The following is a 19,889-nucleotide window of genomic DNA, read 5'->3' on the forward strand; positions in this document are numbered from 1 at the left end:
TGTTTATACCTATGAGGATATTGTTCTGGGCTTGTGGAGAGTAAAGCCGATTCTGATCTTGAACTATCTCCACTTAGACCTTGTGTATAGGCAATTTTACTGTCCCTGTAAATATTAAAGTAAAAAACAGTTTTAATATGTTTATAGTATCAATAATTGTTAATAAAATACCTGTGTACTACAAGATTAATTTCATTGCCAGCAGTACGGAATAACATCTGAGCATCGGCATGACTAACATCTCTGGCATCATAGTCACGTATTTTCGATATAATATCACCACGCAGTACTTCACCAAAGGCAGGACTGCCCACTTGTACCTAATTAAAAAAAGTAAAAAAAAAAAACAAAAGAAAAACCATTAAGATCATATTCTTAACATTGCAATTTATTTTTATTATTATTAAATATTCATAAATAATTTGCTTTACATTTTCATAATGCAATTTACAAAATGTTAATTGCAGTAACCTTGTTTTAAATCGGTCATATATACCCAATTGTTTCTATATTTGATTTCGGTTGGTTTGCCGTTTCATTTGTCAAATTGACAAAATTAAATTTATTTTATTTTTTTTGCAAAATTTATTAGTTTATTTGCACTTTATTCATATTTTGTTTTTATTTTGTTGTCGTTGTTGTTGTTTGGCTGTCGGCCTTGATTTTCTTTATTTTTTTGGCTAATAATGCACTCGTTACTCATTTGATTTCAAAATAAATGAATACAACGAATGTTTTTATTTAAATCTCTACTACGAGCAGACACGATACAATGTAAGTAAAATGCCAAACAAATATGTTTAAATATATTAAATGGATTAAATGAGTTTACTTTTTAGAAGAGAAAGAACTAAATGAACAAATTTGAATAATAAATACCTATTCTATTAACTTTTTTATTTAAAATATCTACATCCATTGCAAATATTTTGCATATGAACCTAAAGTAATGATCATACGATTCGTTTTAGATAGCATATTTCATGTTATTTTATTACAAAAACAATTCTTGTCCAATCAACCAAGAAATCTTGAAAGACTATTTAGCATAAGTCGAAGTGCTTTACATGAACATCTGCCGTTTTGGCCTTATTTTACGGTGGAACTTTTATAGCCGCTGAGTGAGCTAGTCAGACGACTCACCACCTCCCCTTTGACCTTTTTAAAGGCCGGTGGCAATTTTTGTAAGTGGTCCCACCATGGGATGGCCTCGGTGGAATCAGGAATCTGTACACCGAAATACGAATCTATCAAATAATCCAAAGACATTGTTCTTACTCACAGAGAACACATTATGGTAGGTCTGGTATGAACAGAGTAATTCCTGAAAATACCCTGGCAAGGAAGGGAAAATCATTTGTATAAGATACATTTCATCCATCACCATTTAGTACACTTCTCATTTATGCCACGCACTCACTATAGGTATACAGGTGAGTAAGGTCCGCATACCCCTACATTCTTCCCGTATCATATGCAATTGACACCTACTCATTTCCAACGCTTCTCTGCGGTTATCTTCAATAACCGGGGTCCAAAGGTCAAATCATTCCAAGCAAAGACCGAAGATATATTTGACACCACCAGTTTATAGTACCAGCAGACTAGCGGTATTGGTAGCACCTCTTTTCCCCCTGGATCGCAATAACACCAAGATGGGGTAGATCAAGGCAACATGCTCCGGTGGAACGATTTTACATGTCCAAAATGTTACTTATACGCAATAAGAAAATAATATTTTGCACTTAATCATTACTTACAATGAAAAATGGATCCATTACAATAACCCGAAGTAAAAGATCGTATGTTAAACCAAAAAGCCGAATCGATAATTAAGTCAAATATTCATGGCGCTAAGGCAATGTTATGCATTTGAAATCTGGACATCTGACCATCATAGGAAACCTATACCGCATGCAACTGATTCGTTTAAAGACATTCAAAAAGCCTAGAATATGAAAGATATGAAAGTTCTTTCTGGATACTCTTCACTTTAGAACAGTGTATCTGAATTGGCCTGATTCAATCATTGTCTCAAAAGATGGGCAGTATTTTTTGGCGCGGAATTTATATGTTGCTAAAAACATGGACATTTTCAGGCATACACCTAATATTGACAAATAGTCTAGTCTATAGTCTAGTCTATAGTCTAGTCTATAGTCTAGTCTATAGTCTAGTCTATAGTCTAGTCTATAGTCTAGTCTATAGTCTAGTCTATAGTCTAGTCTATAGTCTAGTCTATAGTCTAGTCTATAGTCTAGTCTATAGTCTAGTCTAGTCTATAGTCTAGTCTATAGTCTAGTCTATAGTCTAGTCTATAGTCTAGTCTATAGTCTAGTCTATAGTCTAGTCTATAGTCTAGTCTATAGTCTAGTCTATAGTCTAGTCTATAGTCTAGTCTATAGTCTAGTCTATAGTCTAGTCTATAGTCTAGTCTATAGTCTAGTCTATAGTCTAGTCTATAGTCTAGTCTATAGTCTAGTCTATAGTCTAGTCTATAGTCTAGTCTATAGTCTAGTCTATAGTCTAGTCTATAGTCTAGTCTATAGTCTAGTCTATAGTCTAGTCTATAGTCTAGTCTATAGTCTAGTCTATAGTCTAGTCTATAGTCTAGTCTATAGTCTAGTCTATAGTCTAGTCTATAGTCTAGTCTATAGTCTAGTCTATAGTCTAGTCTATAGTCTAGTCTATAGTCTAGTCTATAGTCTAGTCTATAGTCTAGTCTATAGTCTAGTCTATAGTCTAGTCTATAGTCTAGTCTATAGTCTAGTCTATAGTCTAGTCTATAGTCTAGTCTATAGTCTAGTCTATAGTCTAGTCTATAGTCTAGTCTATAGTCTAGTCTATAGTCTAGTCTATAGTCTAGTCTATAGTCTAGTCTATAGTCTAGTCTATAGTCTAGTCTATAGTCTAGTCTATAGTCTAGTCTATAGTCTAGTCTATAGTCTAGTCTATAGTCTAGTCTATAGTCTAGTCTATAGTCTAGTCTATAGTCTAGTCTATAGTCTAGTCTATAGTCTCATAGTCTAGTCTATAGTCTAGTCTATAGTCTAGTCTATAGTCTAGTCTATAGTCTAGTCTATAGTCTAGTCTATAGTCTAGTTTATAGTCTAGTTTATAGTCTAGTCTATAGTCTAGTCTATAGTCTAGTCTATAGTCTAGTTTATAGTCTAGTTTATAGTCTAGTCTATAGTCTAGTCTATAGTCTAGTCTATAGTCTAGTCTATAGTCTAGTCTATAGTCTAGTCTATAGTCTAGTCTATAGTCTAGTCTATAGTCTAGTCTATAGTCTAGTCTATAGTCTAGTCTATAGTCTAGTCTATAGTCTAGTCTATAGTCTAGTCTATAGTCTAGTCTATAGTCTAGTCTATAGTCTAGTCTATAGTCCAGTCTATAGTCTAGTCTATAGTCTAGTCTATAGTCTAGTCTATAGTATAGTCTATAGTCTAGTCTATAGTCTAGTCTATAGTCTAGTCTATAGTCTAGTCTATAGTCCAGTCTATAGTCTAGTCTATAGTCTAGTCTATAGTCTAGTCTATAGTCTAGTCTATAGTCTAGTCTATAGTCTAGTTTATAGTCTAGTCTATAGTCTAGTCTATAGTCTAGTCTATAGTCTAGTCTATAGTCTAGTCTATAGTCTAGTCTATAGTCTAGTCTATATTCTAGTTTATAGTCTAGTTTAAAATTATGTGACCATTTAAAAATTTCAATTTTCCATGCCTGGTATAGATTTAAATAATTTGACTAATACACTGCAAGTTGTACTAATATTGAACTTTATTGTAAATTACAACAATGTTGACCATTAGTAAACATTTTATACAAATTCGAAATTATTTTAAATATTTTCGATACAATCTATGAAAGATACAAATTTGTTAATGTTGCATTTTAGAATTTATTTCTTTTTATTCTAATATGTATATAATGAAAATGTCATCCAAATATTGTTTATATATGTATGTACATATTTGTCTAGTACATATAAATGTTTATTTTGTTTAAATAAACAAATTCCAAATTAGTATCAAATATACTAAATAGCGTCGTCCAAAAGGCAAAAATCATAATATTTATTAATTTGAAAATCTTAGAAATGAGAGACAACAAATTTGGGGAAAAATGTAAAGTATTTTTCAACTTAATTCATAAATACTTAAAACTAAATGACTAATGACTTTTTATTAGTAAATATTAGGTAGTATTTTTAAAGTTATATATGTTTAATCTAATATTTGTATAAGATTTTTTTAATGTTATGCTATTTTATATTTTCGCTGACGATATGTTTACTAGAAAAAACATAACGGATATTTCATTTAGATCTCTTGTGTATAAACAGTTTTTCCAACAAAAATTAAAAAAATGTTTCAAATATTTTTACGCACTAAATTTAGTTTTTTATTAATAAAAAGTGTGAATAGACATAATGGTATCAAGAAAAAGAATGAAGTGTGTAAAAAATGAATCATTTTGCTTTGATTAGGACGATTGATTTATTATATTCTAATTTTACAAAACACAACCAGGTAGTTCAAGGCAAACAAACTCGTGCTAAATAGAAAATTATTATAAAAAAATGTTTATGAATAGTTTAGAAGTTCAAATTTAAGAACAAGGCGAGTTTAAATTAGTTTTTAGTCTTAGCTGTTCCTTTGTTTCGATATTTTTGAATAACATTTCAAAAACTTTTAACGACAGTTGTTTGTAATTTTTTTAACACAAAAAAAAAACACTTTATTGCAACATTTTTGTTTGTTTTTGCTAGATTTTTTTTTAGTAAACATTTTACAAACGTAATTTATATATTTATTTTGTTTACATATTATACTTTAAATTAAATTTTTTTGTTTGGCAGACATTTACGATTTTTTTTTTTTGATGATTTGTTTGATTTAAAACAAACATTTTATTTTTGGGTTTTTTTGCTAAGAGTTTTGAAATAAATTTAACAAAATGTTTTTGTGTTTTTATTTTCTCTAAAGCAGACCATTAATATAATTTTAATGAAACCTTAAAAAAATGCATGTACAATACATTTTTAGTATAATTTGAATATTACTTTTTGGGTGATTTTTTTGTAAAACCGCTCAACATTTGGCCACTTGAAACAATTTCTTAACAATTCATCATTTTCGGTTCTTAAAGCGCAATTTGCCTTAAAAATGCAACTGCAATATAGAAAACTAAAAAAACAACAAATTTTCAAAATATTTGCAGAAATCGGTGCCAACTTAAAATTGTTTTCAAATAGTGGGAGAGCATAGAAGAGAATTTTTGTTTGCATTTTCAATATTAGTGGTTGTGGTGGCATTGTTTTGATCATATTTTCTTTTGTCTTTTTTTTTTTTCAAATATACATTTGTTTTTTTCTTATTTATTATATTACTTTTTAATTTCGTTTCTTAGTTTGTTTATTGTGGTAAATAAACTTGGCAAATAAATGATCTCGTTAACAGAAATTGATGAATTGTGGCTGTAATATAAGAAAATTTACAACACATCGTTCTAGTCATTGTCCTTCTTCTTTTTATAAAAAAAAACAAAGAATATGAAAACAAAAGAAAATCAATTATTTTGTACAATTCTATTATTGTGTTTTCTTAGATATTTTTGTAATTAATTTCACATATTATTTATATTCATTTAAAAGATTCTCGTATATAAATTTATTTTGTTAGATAAAAAAAAAGATAGATCATGTTGCATAATACATATTACACTGTATTAGTTTTTATTTAAAATATTTAAATTGTTTGCATTAAGTTATTAGTTATTACCCGTGTTATAATTAAAGGCGTATCTAGATCATTGCCACCGACTAGACGTATACCCCAGGGAGTACTTTGACCATCACGTTTCAAAACCACCGCGAATTCGTGCAGTTTAGGGCTCATGATTTAAACAATCATAAAATTACAACAAACACTGACGAAAACCGTAGACAATTGGTGTAAAAGAGAGTTTGTTGTTACTTCGAAAATTACTTTGAATTTAATTTTCCGTTACAAAAACACTCTATAAAAAGTCTATTTTAAAATTATTGTTCTTTTAAATGGTGGATTTTTTTATTTCTTTGTTTTTTTTCTATTTTTTTTTTGCAAATTATTTGTAATTTATACGCGAATTAATTAAATTATCAAAAACGTTTTGATCGTATTGAAAGCTGCCCAAGTACTAAATTTTAAAAACATCATTCTAAAGAAACAAGAAATTTCTTTTGATTTTTAATGTACTTTTTTCTTCTTTTATTATTTTTTTTTTTGCAATCGTGTGTCTCATCTTGAACATCAGCTGAGGCAGAGCGGCAATCGTTTTGTATGAATTTATTTATTTCTTCCTTCCTTGCGATTCATGATACATACAGATATAATGTTAATACTACCAAATATACTCGTACTACTGTGCCACAAAGACCATAAAACAGAGGCGTGTGCAAAACTATTTTTGTGGTAGGGTATAATGTTGTATTGATCATATTGATTCTTCGTTATTACGAAAAGTTAATCTTTCGAATTCGACTTTCATTGCGAGCAAGAATCCTCTGCGGAAAGTTAGGAGTTTTGGGTCATAAGATTGCGATAGTGGACTTTGGTATAACACTCTCAGTATAGTTAACATATACGAACAAATGGCTAGGATCAGATAAAATGGAAATAAGGATGTAATGTTTATCCGGACTTTCCCAAATTTTGGGATATGGTGTCACTAACAAGTTCAATAATTGACGGAGTTGAGATGAGGACAGATAGATTAGTAAATCCTCTGACTTGAGGTATCTGTTACATTTTTGATACTTAACATTTAACCAGAACTAGTCATAATAAGAGTGATCTTCAAAAAGTTTCAAAACACTAACAACTGATCTTAAACAGTAGAGCGAACGACCGAGAGATGTTTCAGTATTGCACAGGGGAACATGTTTAAGTGCTTTGCGTGAACACCTGCCTTGAAGGCCTAATTTCTCGGTGGTCCTTTTCATCCACAGGGTAAGCTTTTTTGAGGACTCACCACAGCTTCTTTGCCACTCCGCAGGCAAATTTTCGTACATGGTTATGTCGGTCCATGTACAAACACTTTGCTCAAGTACTCAAGTTATCTAATCTCTGACCATTGCTGCCTCGTTGCTTAACTTCCGAGATGTAAAAATATTACTTCCATTTACAACCACGCAGATGGGATGACATCTGTTAAGTCGGTAACATCACCTAGGGACGTAATCGATAGACCGAAACACGAATCCATCAAATAAGCCAATTACTTGTTCTTACCCACAGAGAATACACTGTGGCAAATCTGATACAAACAGAGTAAACCCTGAGCATATCCGGACAAGGATGGTATCACTTATATAAGATACCACACATTCATCAACCCACCACACTTGTCATTCAACTGTTACACTCAGTCTAGGTATAGGGTTGGGTAAGGCCTACATTCATCGCGTATCATATACACATGACACCAACTCATTTTCAATGATTAGTCCCAAAGCCACTACTATGTGGGGTATCTGTATCGGTATCCGAACTTATTCCAAATTTTAGACTTTGCCGTGCATCAGTCTTTTAAACATCATTTTTTCCCGTTGTACCGGATTATGTGGTTCTTGACCCCATGTCAAATCATTCCAAGGAAAGGCCGAGGATACAAGTGATCATCACCAATTTATAGTCTTGGTAGATTAAAGGTACTGTTTGCACCAGTACCGGATTGTAGCAACCAATATGAGGGTCTTTCATCAAGGTAACATGTCCACAGGGGTTTGCACAAGAGAAGTCGGAGAACATTGAAAGAGGTGAACCGCATATCGATTAATCTTATAGATCCTTTTTTTAAACCCTGTAGTTCTACTACTTTTGTTTAAGTGACCACAGATTAATCACAGAAGGATTATAACTCCTTTTTATGAAAGATTATAGTCATTGATCACTAATGACCGTTCTTTTCGCTCTAAATCCCTTTAATACTATTGTAAACAACAACCGTTTTTTGAGTTTACTTATGAGACCGTACTTTTTGATCAATTTTTTTCTATTTATAGTATGGAAACCCCTCTGTCCCCCTTAAAAAATACGTCTCTATAGTGTTATTGTTCGATTTTCTTTATTTTGGTTTGTGTAATTGCTTAATTTTTTTATTACTAAATATTTGCGCTTTTTCTTTTATTTTCTATTAAACATATCGAATATAAATAAAACAAGTAAAACAATTATTTTACAAATTACAAATGAAGTCAAATAACAATATTTGATTAAGTGGTTATTATCCTTTCTTTAATTAAAATAACAATATGAAGAGATAACAGAAACGTTAAAACGAAACAAAGAAATTTTAAGTAGAAAATGTATAAGCAAAAGTTAAATTTATTGGTTATCTTCAGCCTCAAATCTTAATATTTAAAAATAACATATTTTTATATACAAACATACTCTTAAAAATTTCTAATAAATAACATCTGTCATATTTAAATAGCAATTGAAAATGTCTCATTAATATCTAAACTACGTCACAAATTGTGCATTAATTGTTACAAACGAACTCATTATTGTGATTATTATTAGCAAATATCAATGCCAAAATTACGCAGTGTTTTTACTGGCAACGCTAAAGAAAACAGTATTCACTTTAGTGATTATTTTAAATTCAAAAACACCTTAAAAACTATTTATAAACACATTACACGTAATGGACTTTCACTATCCTTTTTATTTAAAAATAAACAACAGAAATAAATTCACGAATAAAATGATGTAAAATAGATTTGTTAATTAGTTTTGTGTCATCATCAACATTTAGATTTTTCGTTTTTAGTAAAAAAAATAGCTTGCAAATGTTAATCTTAAAGTTAATTAATTTTCTAGAGATTATCGAAATTTCGTATTAATTGAACAAGTGTTTTCTATTTCTATTTCATGTTATTTTTTTCTTTTTGTGTCACTGGAGCACAAAATTAAAAAAAGAGATGTTTAGAATACGACAACCAAATAAATCATTTAGATATTTTTAGTTAATGAAGCATTTGTTAGTGGAGATCGTACACAATGCAGTCAATAATTTAAGGAAGATCGAAATCATTAGAACAAAAGAAAAAAGGTATTTGTCCGATAGGAGGGGGGGGGGGGCCCGAAAGCAAAGAGCTAAATACACGCAATCCGAGTGAATCTACAGAGCGAGCGAGCAGCGATCAGCGAGCGAGCGAGCGAGCGAGCGAGCGAGCGAGGAGCGAGCGAGCGAGAGCGAGCGAGCGAGCGAGCGAGCGAGCGAGCGAGCGAGCGAGCGAGCGAGCGAGGAGCGAGCGAGCGAGCGAGCGAGCGAGCGAGCGAGCGAGCGAGCGAGCGAGCGAGCGAGAGCGAGCGAGCGAGCGAGCGAGCGAGCGAGCGAGCGAGCGAGCGAGCGAGCGAGCGAGCGAGCGAGCGAGCGAGCGAGCGAGCGAGCGAGCGAGCGAGCGAGCGAGAGAGCGAGCGAGCGAGCGAGCGAGCGAGCGAGAGAGCAGCGAGGCGACGACCGACCGACCGACCGACCGACCGCGAGCGAGCGAGCGAGCGAGCGAGCGAGCGAGCGAGACGAGCGAGCGAGCGAGCGAGCGAGCGAGCGAGCGAGCGAGCGAGCGAGCGAGCGAGCGAGCGAGCGGGAGCGAGCGAGCGAGCGAGCGAGCGAGCGAGCGAGCGAGGAGCGAGCGAGCGAGCGAGCGAGCGAGCGAGCGAGCGAGCGAGCGAGCGAGCGAGCGAGCGAGCGAGCGAGCGAGCGAGCGAGCGAGCGAGCGAGCGAGCGAGCGAGCGAGCGAGCGAGCGAGCGAGCGAGCGAGCGAGCGAGCGAGCGAGCGAGCGAGCGAGCGAGCGAGCGAGCGAGCGAGCGAGCGAGCGAGCGAGCGAGCGAGCGAGCGAGCGAGCGAGCGAGCGAGCGAGCGAGCGAGCGAGCGAGCGAGCGAGCGAGCGAGCGAGCGAGCGAGCGAGCGACGCGAGCGAGCGAGCGAGCGAGCGAGCGAGCGAGCGAGCGAGCGAGCGAGCAGCGAGCGAGCGAGCGAGCGAGCGAGCGAGCGAGCGAGGCGAGCGAGCGAGCGAGCGAGCGAGCGAGCGAGCGAGCGAGCGAGCGAGCGAGCGAGCTAGCGAGCGAGCGAGCGAGCGAGCTAGCGAGCGAGCGAGCGAGCGAGCGAGCGAGCGAGCGAGCGAGCGAGCGAGCGAGCGAGCGAGCGAGCGAGCGAGCGAGCGAGCGAGCGAGCGAGCGAGCGAGCGAGCGAGCGAGCGAGCGAGCGAGCGAGCGAGCGAGCGAGCGAGCGAGCGAGCGAGCGAGCGAGCGAGCGAGCGAGCGAGCGAGCGAGCGAGCGAGCGAGCGAGCGAGCGAGCGAGCGAGCGAGCGAGCGAGCGAGCGAGCGAGCGAGCGAGCGAGCGAGCGAGCGAGCGAGCGAGCGAGCGAGCGAGCGAGCGAGCGAGCGAGCGAGCGAGCGAGCGAGCGAGCGAGCGAGCGGGAGCGAGCGAGCGAGCGAGCGAGCGAGCGAGCGAGCGAGCGAGCGAGCGAGCGAGCGAGCGAGCGAGCGAGCGAGCGAGCGAGCGAGCGAGCGAGCGAGCGAGCGAGCGAGAGCGAGCGAGCGAGCGAGCGAGCGAGCGAGCGAGCGAGCGAGCGAGCGAGCGAGCGAGCGAGCGAGCGAGCGAGCGAGCGAGCGAGCGAGCGAGCGAGCGAGCGAGCGAGCGAGCGAGCGAGCGAGCGAGCGAGCGAGCGAGCGAGCGAGCGAGCGAGCGAGCGAGCGAGCGAGCGAGCGAGCGAGCGAGCGAGCGAGCGAGCGAGCGAGCGAGCGAGCGAGCGAGCGAGCGAGCGAGCGAGCGAGCGAGCGAGCGAGCGAGCGAGCGAGCGAGCGAGCGAGCGAGCGAGCGAGAGCGAGCGAGAGAGCGAGCGAGCGAGAGCGAGCGAGCGAGCCTAGAGCGAGCGAGAGCGAGCGAGCGAGCTAGCTAGCGAGCGAGCGATCTAGCGAGCTATCGAGCGAGCGAGCGAGCTAGCGATCTATCTAGCTGATCTAGACGAGCGAGCTAGCGAGCTATCTATCTATCTATCATCTATCGATCTATCGACTAGCTATCTATCTATCTATCTATATCTATATATCTATCGATCTATCTATCGATCTATCTCTATCTATCTATCTATCTATCTATCTATCTATCTATCTATCTATCTATCTATCTATCTATCTATCTATCTATCTATCTATCTATCTATCATCTATCTATATGTCTGCCTGTCTGTCTGTTTGTCTTTCTGTCTGTCTGTATGTCTGCCTGTCTTGTCTTCCATTCCGATCAAAATTGGAATTTTTTTCCAAAGTAACTTTTTCTGGAATTAAAAATTACAACTTTTTCGGAAAGAAATCACTTAAAATTTTCAACATGGGTTGAAATTTGTTTAATGATATATGTACATACATTGTCTAAGAAAAGATCATGTGTTTGAGATATATAATTTATATTCATAATCAAATAGATAATTTTTTATTTACATACATTTCCCACAATCTAATTCTTTTAAAACACTGATCATAATTAATCAATTGTAACAAATTATTGACAGACCTGACGTTAATTGAATGCGATATTTTACTTTACAACAAACCAAATAATTCAGACGAAATTTGTGTTTCCTTGATCTAATAAAGAAAATATACACGCAACATTAATTTCAATATTTTTACATAAAATTGAGAGCAACAAAAATATAAAGATTTGAATTTTTTGAGGTTGTTATTTAAATTTTCAATTTGTTTTGCATAAACAATTTCAATGATCTTTTTGCTTAATGAAATAAATATGATTTTCCCTCAATGTTTATAAATATTAAATCACAACAATTATGTTTATTATATTTACTAAAATTTACAAAAAATAGAAAATATATTTCTTACATTGTTGGTACTCGAGTTGTTGTAATAATGAAGTTGTTGTTGTTGATGCTGCTGCTGATGATGTTCGTTGTCAACAACATCCTTAAAACGAACACGTTTTTTGATCTTTTCATTTTGTGGTCTAGAGTCGCGACATAATGTTAATGAAGATTTTCTGGGTGTAGGGGAAATAAATTGTTGTTGTTGTGTTGTTTGTATTGGTAGATCATATACATTTTTATGATCATCCATAATGTTTATATAGTCGGGTACTTTCCAAAATGCTGGACGTGGCAAACAATTTATTTGACTCATCTTCTATTTCTTTTCAAAACGTATATTACGCGAAAATATACACGAACAATTTTAAACAAAATTTTCAACAAAAAACACACAATTTCACTCACTACACGTTGTTTCCCGTTCACTAGTTTATTCTCAATTGAAAGACTTTTCATAAAAACGTAAGAATTTTGTTTATATTTTTATTATTTATTTATTCAACGTGAAATTCGCGCTCTTTTATTTATTTCTGAAGATCCAAACATTAAGTAATATTTTCAAAATGATTTTGTTGTTTGCAGTTTTCTTGTTTTGAGGATCTACTACTCATTTAATAGGGAAAATCATTTCTCAGTAACAACCGAAAATATTTCGTTTAATACACCGGTCGGTGTAGGCTCATTATGGACTGTTCAGTTGTTGTGTGCCCCAGCTCTATTACACATCAATCAAAATTTTTGCTCAAACGTTATTGAGATTTTCATAATGTTGAAAAGATTCTTAAACAAAATTTACAGTCCACGAAATAGCTATGTTTTTGATTTAACATTTCTTACTGCTCTTAATATTTATACTTTTCCTCATCCTAAAAACTTTTGTTTTTAGCCTATGTACTTGTTATTATTCTAGCCAGTGTGTTCGATTTTATTTATTTGAATTTTTTATGTGAACAGATGCTTTCCTTGAAAGATTTTATCTCTTTTTTTAGTGCAAAAATGAATAAAATTGAACAAAAAAGTTTGAAATCATCACTGACTATAATTTGCTGTCTGTTCTTTCATAGACATCTTTATTACAAGTGTGTCTAAAATGGAATTTTGAAAAAGTTTTTTAAATTTTTTATTTTTTTATTGTTTTGCATTCATATATTCATTTTAATTTTTTTGAGGTCTTTAACACTTGTTGCCTTTAAATTTAAAAAATGCGTTAATGATGTTGTTGTTTTTTTATAATTTTTGGCTCTAGATCATGTACAACTAAACTACATATACATATGTATGATATTAGATTTAAAATTTTACTGTTTTTGTTTTCACCTTTATTTCCCTTCTTTCGGCTATAACTCCGTTAAAATGCGTTTAAATCGAAAAACAAGCTTCATTTGTGATCACCCATATTTCCCATCAAAAATCGATTTTTTGGTCGAAAACATAAAATCGGCTATAACTTTATTAAAACGCGTTTAAATCGAAAAACAAGCTTCATTTGTGATCACCCATATTTCCCATCAAAAATCGATTTTTTGGTCGAAAACATAAAATCGGCTATAACTTCGTTAAAACGCGTTTAAATCGAAAAACAAGCTTCATTTGTGATCACCCATATTTCCCATCAAAAATCGATTTTTTGGTCGAAAACATAAAATCGGCTATAACTTCGTTAAAACGCGTTTAAATCGAAAAACAAGCTTCATTTGTGATCACCCATATTTCCCATCAAAAATCGATTTTTTGGTCGAAAACATAAAATCGGCTATAACTTCGTTAAAACGCGTTTAAATTGAAAAACAAGCTTCATTTGTGATCACCCATATTTCCCATCAAAAATCGATTTTTTGGTCGAAAACATAAAATCGGCTATAACTCAGTTAAAACGCGTTTAAATCGAAAAACAAGCTTCATTTGTGATCACCCATATTTCCCATCAAAAATCGATTTTTTGGTCGAAAACATAAAATCGGCTATAACTTCGTTAAAACGCGTTTAAAACAAGCTTCATTTGTGATCACCCATGTTTCCCATCAAAAATCGATTTTTTGGTCGAAAACATAAAATCGGCTATAACTCCGTTAAAACGCGTTTAAATCGAAAAACAAGCTTCATTTGTGATCACCCATATTTCCCATCAAAAAACGATTTTTTGGTCGAAAACATAAAATCGGCTATAACTCCGTTAAAACGCGTTTAAATCGAAAAACAAGCTTCATTTGTGATCACCCATATTTCCCATCAAAAATCGATTTTTTGGTCGAAAACATAAAATCGGCTATAACTTCGTTAAAACGCGTTTAAATTGAAAAACAAGCTTCATTTGTGATCACCCATATTTCCCATCAAAAATCGATTTTTTGGTCGAAAACATAAAATCGGCTATAACTCCGTTAAAACGCGTTTAAATCGAAAAACAAGCTTCATTTGTGATCACCCATATTTCCCATCAAAAATCGATTTTTTGGTCGAAAACATAAAATCGGCTATAACTTTATTAAAACATAAAATCGGCTATAACTTCGTTAAAACGCGTTTAAATCGAAAAACAAGCTTCATTTGTGATCACCCGTATTTCCCATCAAAAATCGATTTTTTGGTCGAAAACATAAAATCGGCTATAACTTCGTTAAAACGCGTTTAAATCGAAAAACAAGCTTCATTTGTGATCACCCATATTTCCCATCAAAAATCGATTTTTGGGTCGAAAACATAAAATCGGCTATAACTTCGTTAAAACGCGTTTAAATCGAAACACAAGCTTCATTTGTGATCACCCGTATTTCCCATCAAAAATCGATTTTTTGGTCGAAAACATAAAATCGGCTATAACTTCGTTAAAACGCGTTTAAATTGAAAAACAAGCTTCATTTGTGATCACCCATATTTCCCATCAAAAATCGATTTTTTGGTCGAAAACATAAAATCGGCTATAACTTCGTTAAAACGCGTTTAAATCGAAAAACAAGCTTCATTTGTGATCACCCATATTTCCCATCAAAAATCGATTTTTTGGTCGAAAACATAAAATCGGCTATAACTTCGTTAAAACGCGTTTAAATCGAGAAACAAGCTTGATTCGTGACCATCAAAAAGCGATTTTTTGGTCGAAAACATAAAATCGGTTATAACTTCGTTAAAACGCGTTTAAATCGAAAAACGAGCTTGATTCGTGATCACACATATTTCCCATCAAAACTCGATTTTTTGGTCGAAAACATAAAATCGGCTATAACTTCGTTAAAACGCGTTTAAATCGAAAAACGAGCTTGATTCGTGATCACACATATTTCCCATCAAAAATCGATTTTTTGGTCGAAAACATAAAATCGGCTATAACTTCATTAAAACATAAAATCGGCTATAACTTCGTTAAAACGCGTTTAAATCGAAAAACAAGCTTCATTTGTGGTCACCCGTATTTCCCATCAAAAATCGATTTTTTGGTCGAAAACATAAAATCGGCTATAACTTCGTTAAAACGCGTTTAAATCGAAAAACAAGCTTCATTTGTGATCACCCATATTTCCCATCAAAAATCGATTTTTTGGTCGAAAACATAAAATCGGCTATAACTTCGTTAAAACGCGTTTAAATTGAAAAACAAGCTTCATTTGTGATCACCCATATTTCCCATCAAAAATCGATTTTTTGGTCGAAAACATAAAATCGGCTATAACTCCGTTAAAACGCGTTTAAATCGAAAAACAAGCTTCATTTGTGATCACCCATATTTCCCATCAAAAATCGATTTTTTGGTCGAAAACATAAAATCGGCTATAACTTCATTAAAACATAAAATCGGCTATAACTTCGTTAAAACGCGTTTAAATCGAAAAACAAGCTTCATTTGTGATCACCCATATTTCCCATCAAAAATAGATTTTTTGGTCGAAAACATAAAATCGGCTATAACTTCGTTAAAACGCGTTTAAATCGAAAAACAAGCTTCATTTGTGATCACCCGTATTTCCCATCAAAAATCGATTTTTTGGTCGAAAACATAAAATCGGCTATAACTTCGTTAAAACTCGTTTAAATTGAAAAACAAGCTTCATTTGTGATCACCCATATTTCCCATCAAAAATCGATTTTTTGGTCGAAAACATAAAATCGGCTATAACTTCGTTAAAACGCGTTTAAATTGAAAAACAAGCTTCATTTGTGATCACCCATATTTCCCATCAAAAATCGATTTTTTGGTCGAAAACATAAAATCGGCTATAACTCCGTTAAAACTCGTTTAAATCGAAAAACAAGCTTCATTTGTGATCACCCATATTTCCCATCAAAAATCGATTTTTTGGTCGAAAACATAAAATCGGCTATAACTTTATTAAAACATAAAATCGGCTACAACTTCGTTAAAACGCGTTTAAATCGAAAAACAAGCTTCATTTGTGATCACCCGTATTTCCCATTAAAAATCGATTTTTTGGTCGAAAACATAAAATCGGCTATAACTTCGTTAAAACGCGTTTAAATCGAAAAACAAGCTTCATTTGTGATCACCCATATTTCCCATCAAAAATCGATTTTTTGGTCGAAAACATAAAATCGGCTATAACTTCGTTAAAACGCGTTTAAATCGAAAAACAAGCTTCATTTGTGATCACCCATATTTCCCATCAAAAATCGATTTTTTGGTCGAAAACATAAAATCGGCTATAACTTCGTTAAAACGCGTTTAAATCGAAAAACAAGCTTCATTTGTGATCACCCATATTTCCCATCAAAAATCGATTTTTTGGTCGAAAACATAAAATCGGCTATAACTTCGTTAAAACGCGTTTAAATCGAAAAACAAGCTTCATTTGTGATCACCCATATTTCCCATCAAAAATCGATTTTTTGGTCGAAAACATAAAATCGGCTATAACTTCGTTAAAACGCGTTTAAATCGAAAAACAAGCTTCATTTGTGATCACCCATATTTCCCATCAAAAATCGATTTTTTGGTCGAAAACATAAAACCGGCTATAACTTCGTTAAAACGCGTTTAAATCGAAAAACAAGCTTCATTTGTGATCACCCATATTTCCCATCAAAAATCGATTTTTTGGTCGAAAACATAAAATCGGCTATAACTTCGTTAAAACTCGTTTAAATTGAAAAACAAGCTTCATTTGTGATCACCCATATTTCCCATCAAAAATCGATTTTTTGGTCGAAAACATAAAATCGGCTATAACTCCGTTAAAACTCGTTTAAATCGAAAAACAAGCTTCATTTGTGATCACCCATATTTCCCATCAAAAATCGATTTTTTGGTCGAAAACATAAAATCGGCTATAACTTTATTAAAACATAAATCGGCTATAACTTCGTTAAAACGCGTTTAAATCGAAAAACAAGCTTCATTTGTGATCACCCGTATTTCCCATCAAAAATCGATTTTTTGGTCGAAAACAAAAATCGGCTATAACTTCGTTAAAACGCGTTTAAATCGAAAAACAAGCTTCATTTGTGATCACCCATATTTCCCATCAAAAATCGATTTTTTGGTCGAAAACATAAAATCGGCTATAACTTCGTTAAAACTCGTTTAAATTGAAAAACAAGCTTCATTTGTGATCACCCATATTTCCCATCAAAAATCGATTTTTTGGTCGAAAACATAAAATCGGCTATAACTCCGTTAAAACTCGTTTAAATCGAAAAACAAGCTTCATTTGTGATCACCCATATTTCCCATCAAAAATCGATTTTTTGGTCGAAAACATAAAATCGGCTATAACTTTATTAAAACATAAAATCGGCTATAACTTCGTTAAAACGCGTTTAAATCGAAAAACAAGCTTCATTTGTGATCACCCGTATTTCCCATCAAAAATCGATTTTTTGGTCGAAAACATAAAATCGGCTATAACTTTATTAAAACATAAAATCGGCTATAACTTCGTTAAAACGCGTTTAAATCGAAAAACAAGCTTCATTTGTGATCACCCGTATTTCCCATCAAAAATCGATTTTTGGTCGAAAACATAAAATCGGCTATAACTTCGTTAAAACGCGTTTAAATCGAAAAACAAGCTTCATTTGTGATCACCCATATTTCCCGTCAAAATCGATTTTTTGGTCGAAAACATAAAATCGGCTATAACTTCGTTAAAACGCGTTTAAATCGAAAAACAAGCTTCATTTGTGATCACCCATATTTCCCATCAAAAATCGATTTTTTGGTCGAAAACATAAAATCGGCTATAACTTCGTTAAAACGCGTTTAAATTGAAAAACAAGCTTCATTTGTGATCACCCATATTTCCCATCAAAAATCTATTTTTTGGTCGAAAACATAAAATCGGCTATAACTTCGTTAAAACGCGTTTAAATCGAAAAACAAGCTTGATTCGTGATCACCCATATTTCCCATCAAAAATCGATTTTTTGGTCGAAAACATAAAATCGGCTATAACTTCGTTAAAACGCGTTTAAATTGAAAAACAAGCTTCACTTGTGATCACCCACATTTCCCATCAAAACTCCGTTAAAACGCGTTTAAATCGAAAACAAGCTTCATTTGTAATCACCCATATTTCCCATCAAAAATCGATTTTTTGGTCGAAAACATAAATCGGCTATAACTTCATTAAAACATAAAATCGGCTATAACTTCGTTAAAACGCGTTTAAATCGGAAAACAAGCTTCATTTGTGATCACCCATATTTCCCATCAAAAATCGATTTTTTGGTCGAAAACATAAAATCGGCTATAACTTCGTTAAAACGCGTTTAAATCGAAAAACAAGCTTCTTTGTGATCACCCATATTTCCCATCAAAAATCGATTTTTTGGTCGAAAACATAAAATCGGCTATAACTTCGTTAAAACTCGTTTAAATTGAAAAACAAGCTTCATTTGTGATCACCCATATTTCCCATCAAAAATCGATTTTTTGGTCGAAAACATAAAATCGGCTATAACTCCGTTAAAACTCGTTTAAATCGAAAAACAAGCTTCATTTGTGATCACCCATATTTCCCATCAAAAATCGATTTTTTGGTCGAAAACATAAAATCGGCTATAACTTTATTGAAACATAAAATCGGCTATAACTTCGTTAAAACGCGTTTAAATCGAAAAACAAGCTTCATTTGTGATCACCCGTATTTCCCATCAAAAATCGATTTTTTGGTCGAAAACATAAAATCGGCTATAACTTCGTTAAAACGCGTTTAAAACAAGCTTCATTTGTGATCACCCATATTTCCCATCAAAAATCGATTTTTTGGTCGAAAACATAAAATCGGCTATAACTCGTTAAAACGCGTTTAAATCGAAAAACAAGCTTCATTTGTGATCACCCATATTTCCCATCAAAAATCGATTTTTTGGTCGAAAACATAAATCGGCTATAACTTCGTTAAAACGCGTTTAAATCGAAAAACAAGCTTCATTTGTGATCACCTATATTTCCCATCAAAAATCGATTTTTTGGTCGAAAACATAAAATCGGCTATAACTTCGTTAAAACGCGTTTAAATCGAAAAACAAGCTTCTTTTGTGATCACCCATATTTCCCATCAAAAATCGATTTTTTGGTCGAAAACATAAAATCGGCTATAACTTCGTTAAAACGCGTTTAAATTGAAAAACAAGCTTCATTTGTGATCACCCATATTTCCCATCAAAAATCGATTTTTTGGTCGAAAACATAAAATCGGCTATAACTTCGTTAAAACGCGTTTAAATCGAAAACAAGCTTCATTTGTGATCACCCATATTTCCCATCAAAAATCGATTTTTTGGTCGAAAACATAAAATCGGCTATAACTCCGTTAAAACGCGTTTAAATCGAAAAACAAGCTTCATTTGTGATCACCCATATTTCCCATCAAAAATCGATTTTTTGGTCGAAAACATAAAATCGGCTATAACTTCATTAAAACATAAATCGGCTATAACTTTGTTAAAACGCGTTTAAATCGAAAACAAGCTTCATTTGTGATCACCCATATTTCCCATCAAAAATAGATTTTTTGGTCTAAAACATAAATCGGCTATAACTTCGTTAAACCGGTTTTAAA

At 34.7% G+C, this 19,889-nt stretch overlaps 1 protein-coding gene across 9 annotated transcripts in view; it reads right to left on the reverse strand.

Moving 5' to 3' along the window:
• The window catches only part of LOC119613257 (PDZ and LIM domain protein 4), a 30,938-nt gene extending 18,627 nt beyond the window's left edge, over positions 1-12,311 (reverse strand). For 2 of the 9 annotated variants that reach the window (XM_037969243.1, XM_037969252.1), the window contains exons 1-3: positions 5,781-6,190; positions 172-320; positions 10-105 (exon numbers count right to left, since the gene is read on the reverse strand). In XM_037969243.1, the coding sequence (XP_037825171.1) occupies positions 10-105; positions 172-320; positions 5,781-5,897 (362 nt within the window). In that variant the 5' untranslated portion in view covers positions 5,898-6,190. Of the gene's footprint in view, positions 1-9; positions 106-171; positions 321-5,780; positions 6,191-11,893 lie in introns of those variants that run through there. The other 7 variants (XM_037969242.1, XM_037969240.1, XM_037969237.1 and 4 more) reach the window with 7 other exon arrangements.
• Between the last annotated feature and the right edge of the window lie 7,578 nt (positions 12,312-19,889).

The sequence above is a fragment of the Lucilia sericata genome, unplaced genomic scaffold (assembly GCF_015586225.1).
Source record: "Lucilia sericata isolate MDLA Ls3-8-SP2 unplaced genomic scaffold, ASM1558622v1 Contig002033F_arrow, whole genome shotgun sequence".
Taxonomy (NCBI): Eukaryota; Metazoa; Arthropoda; class Insecta; order Diptera; family Calliphoridae; genus Lucilia; species Lucilia sericata.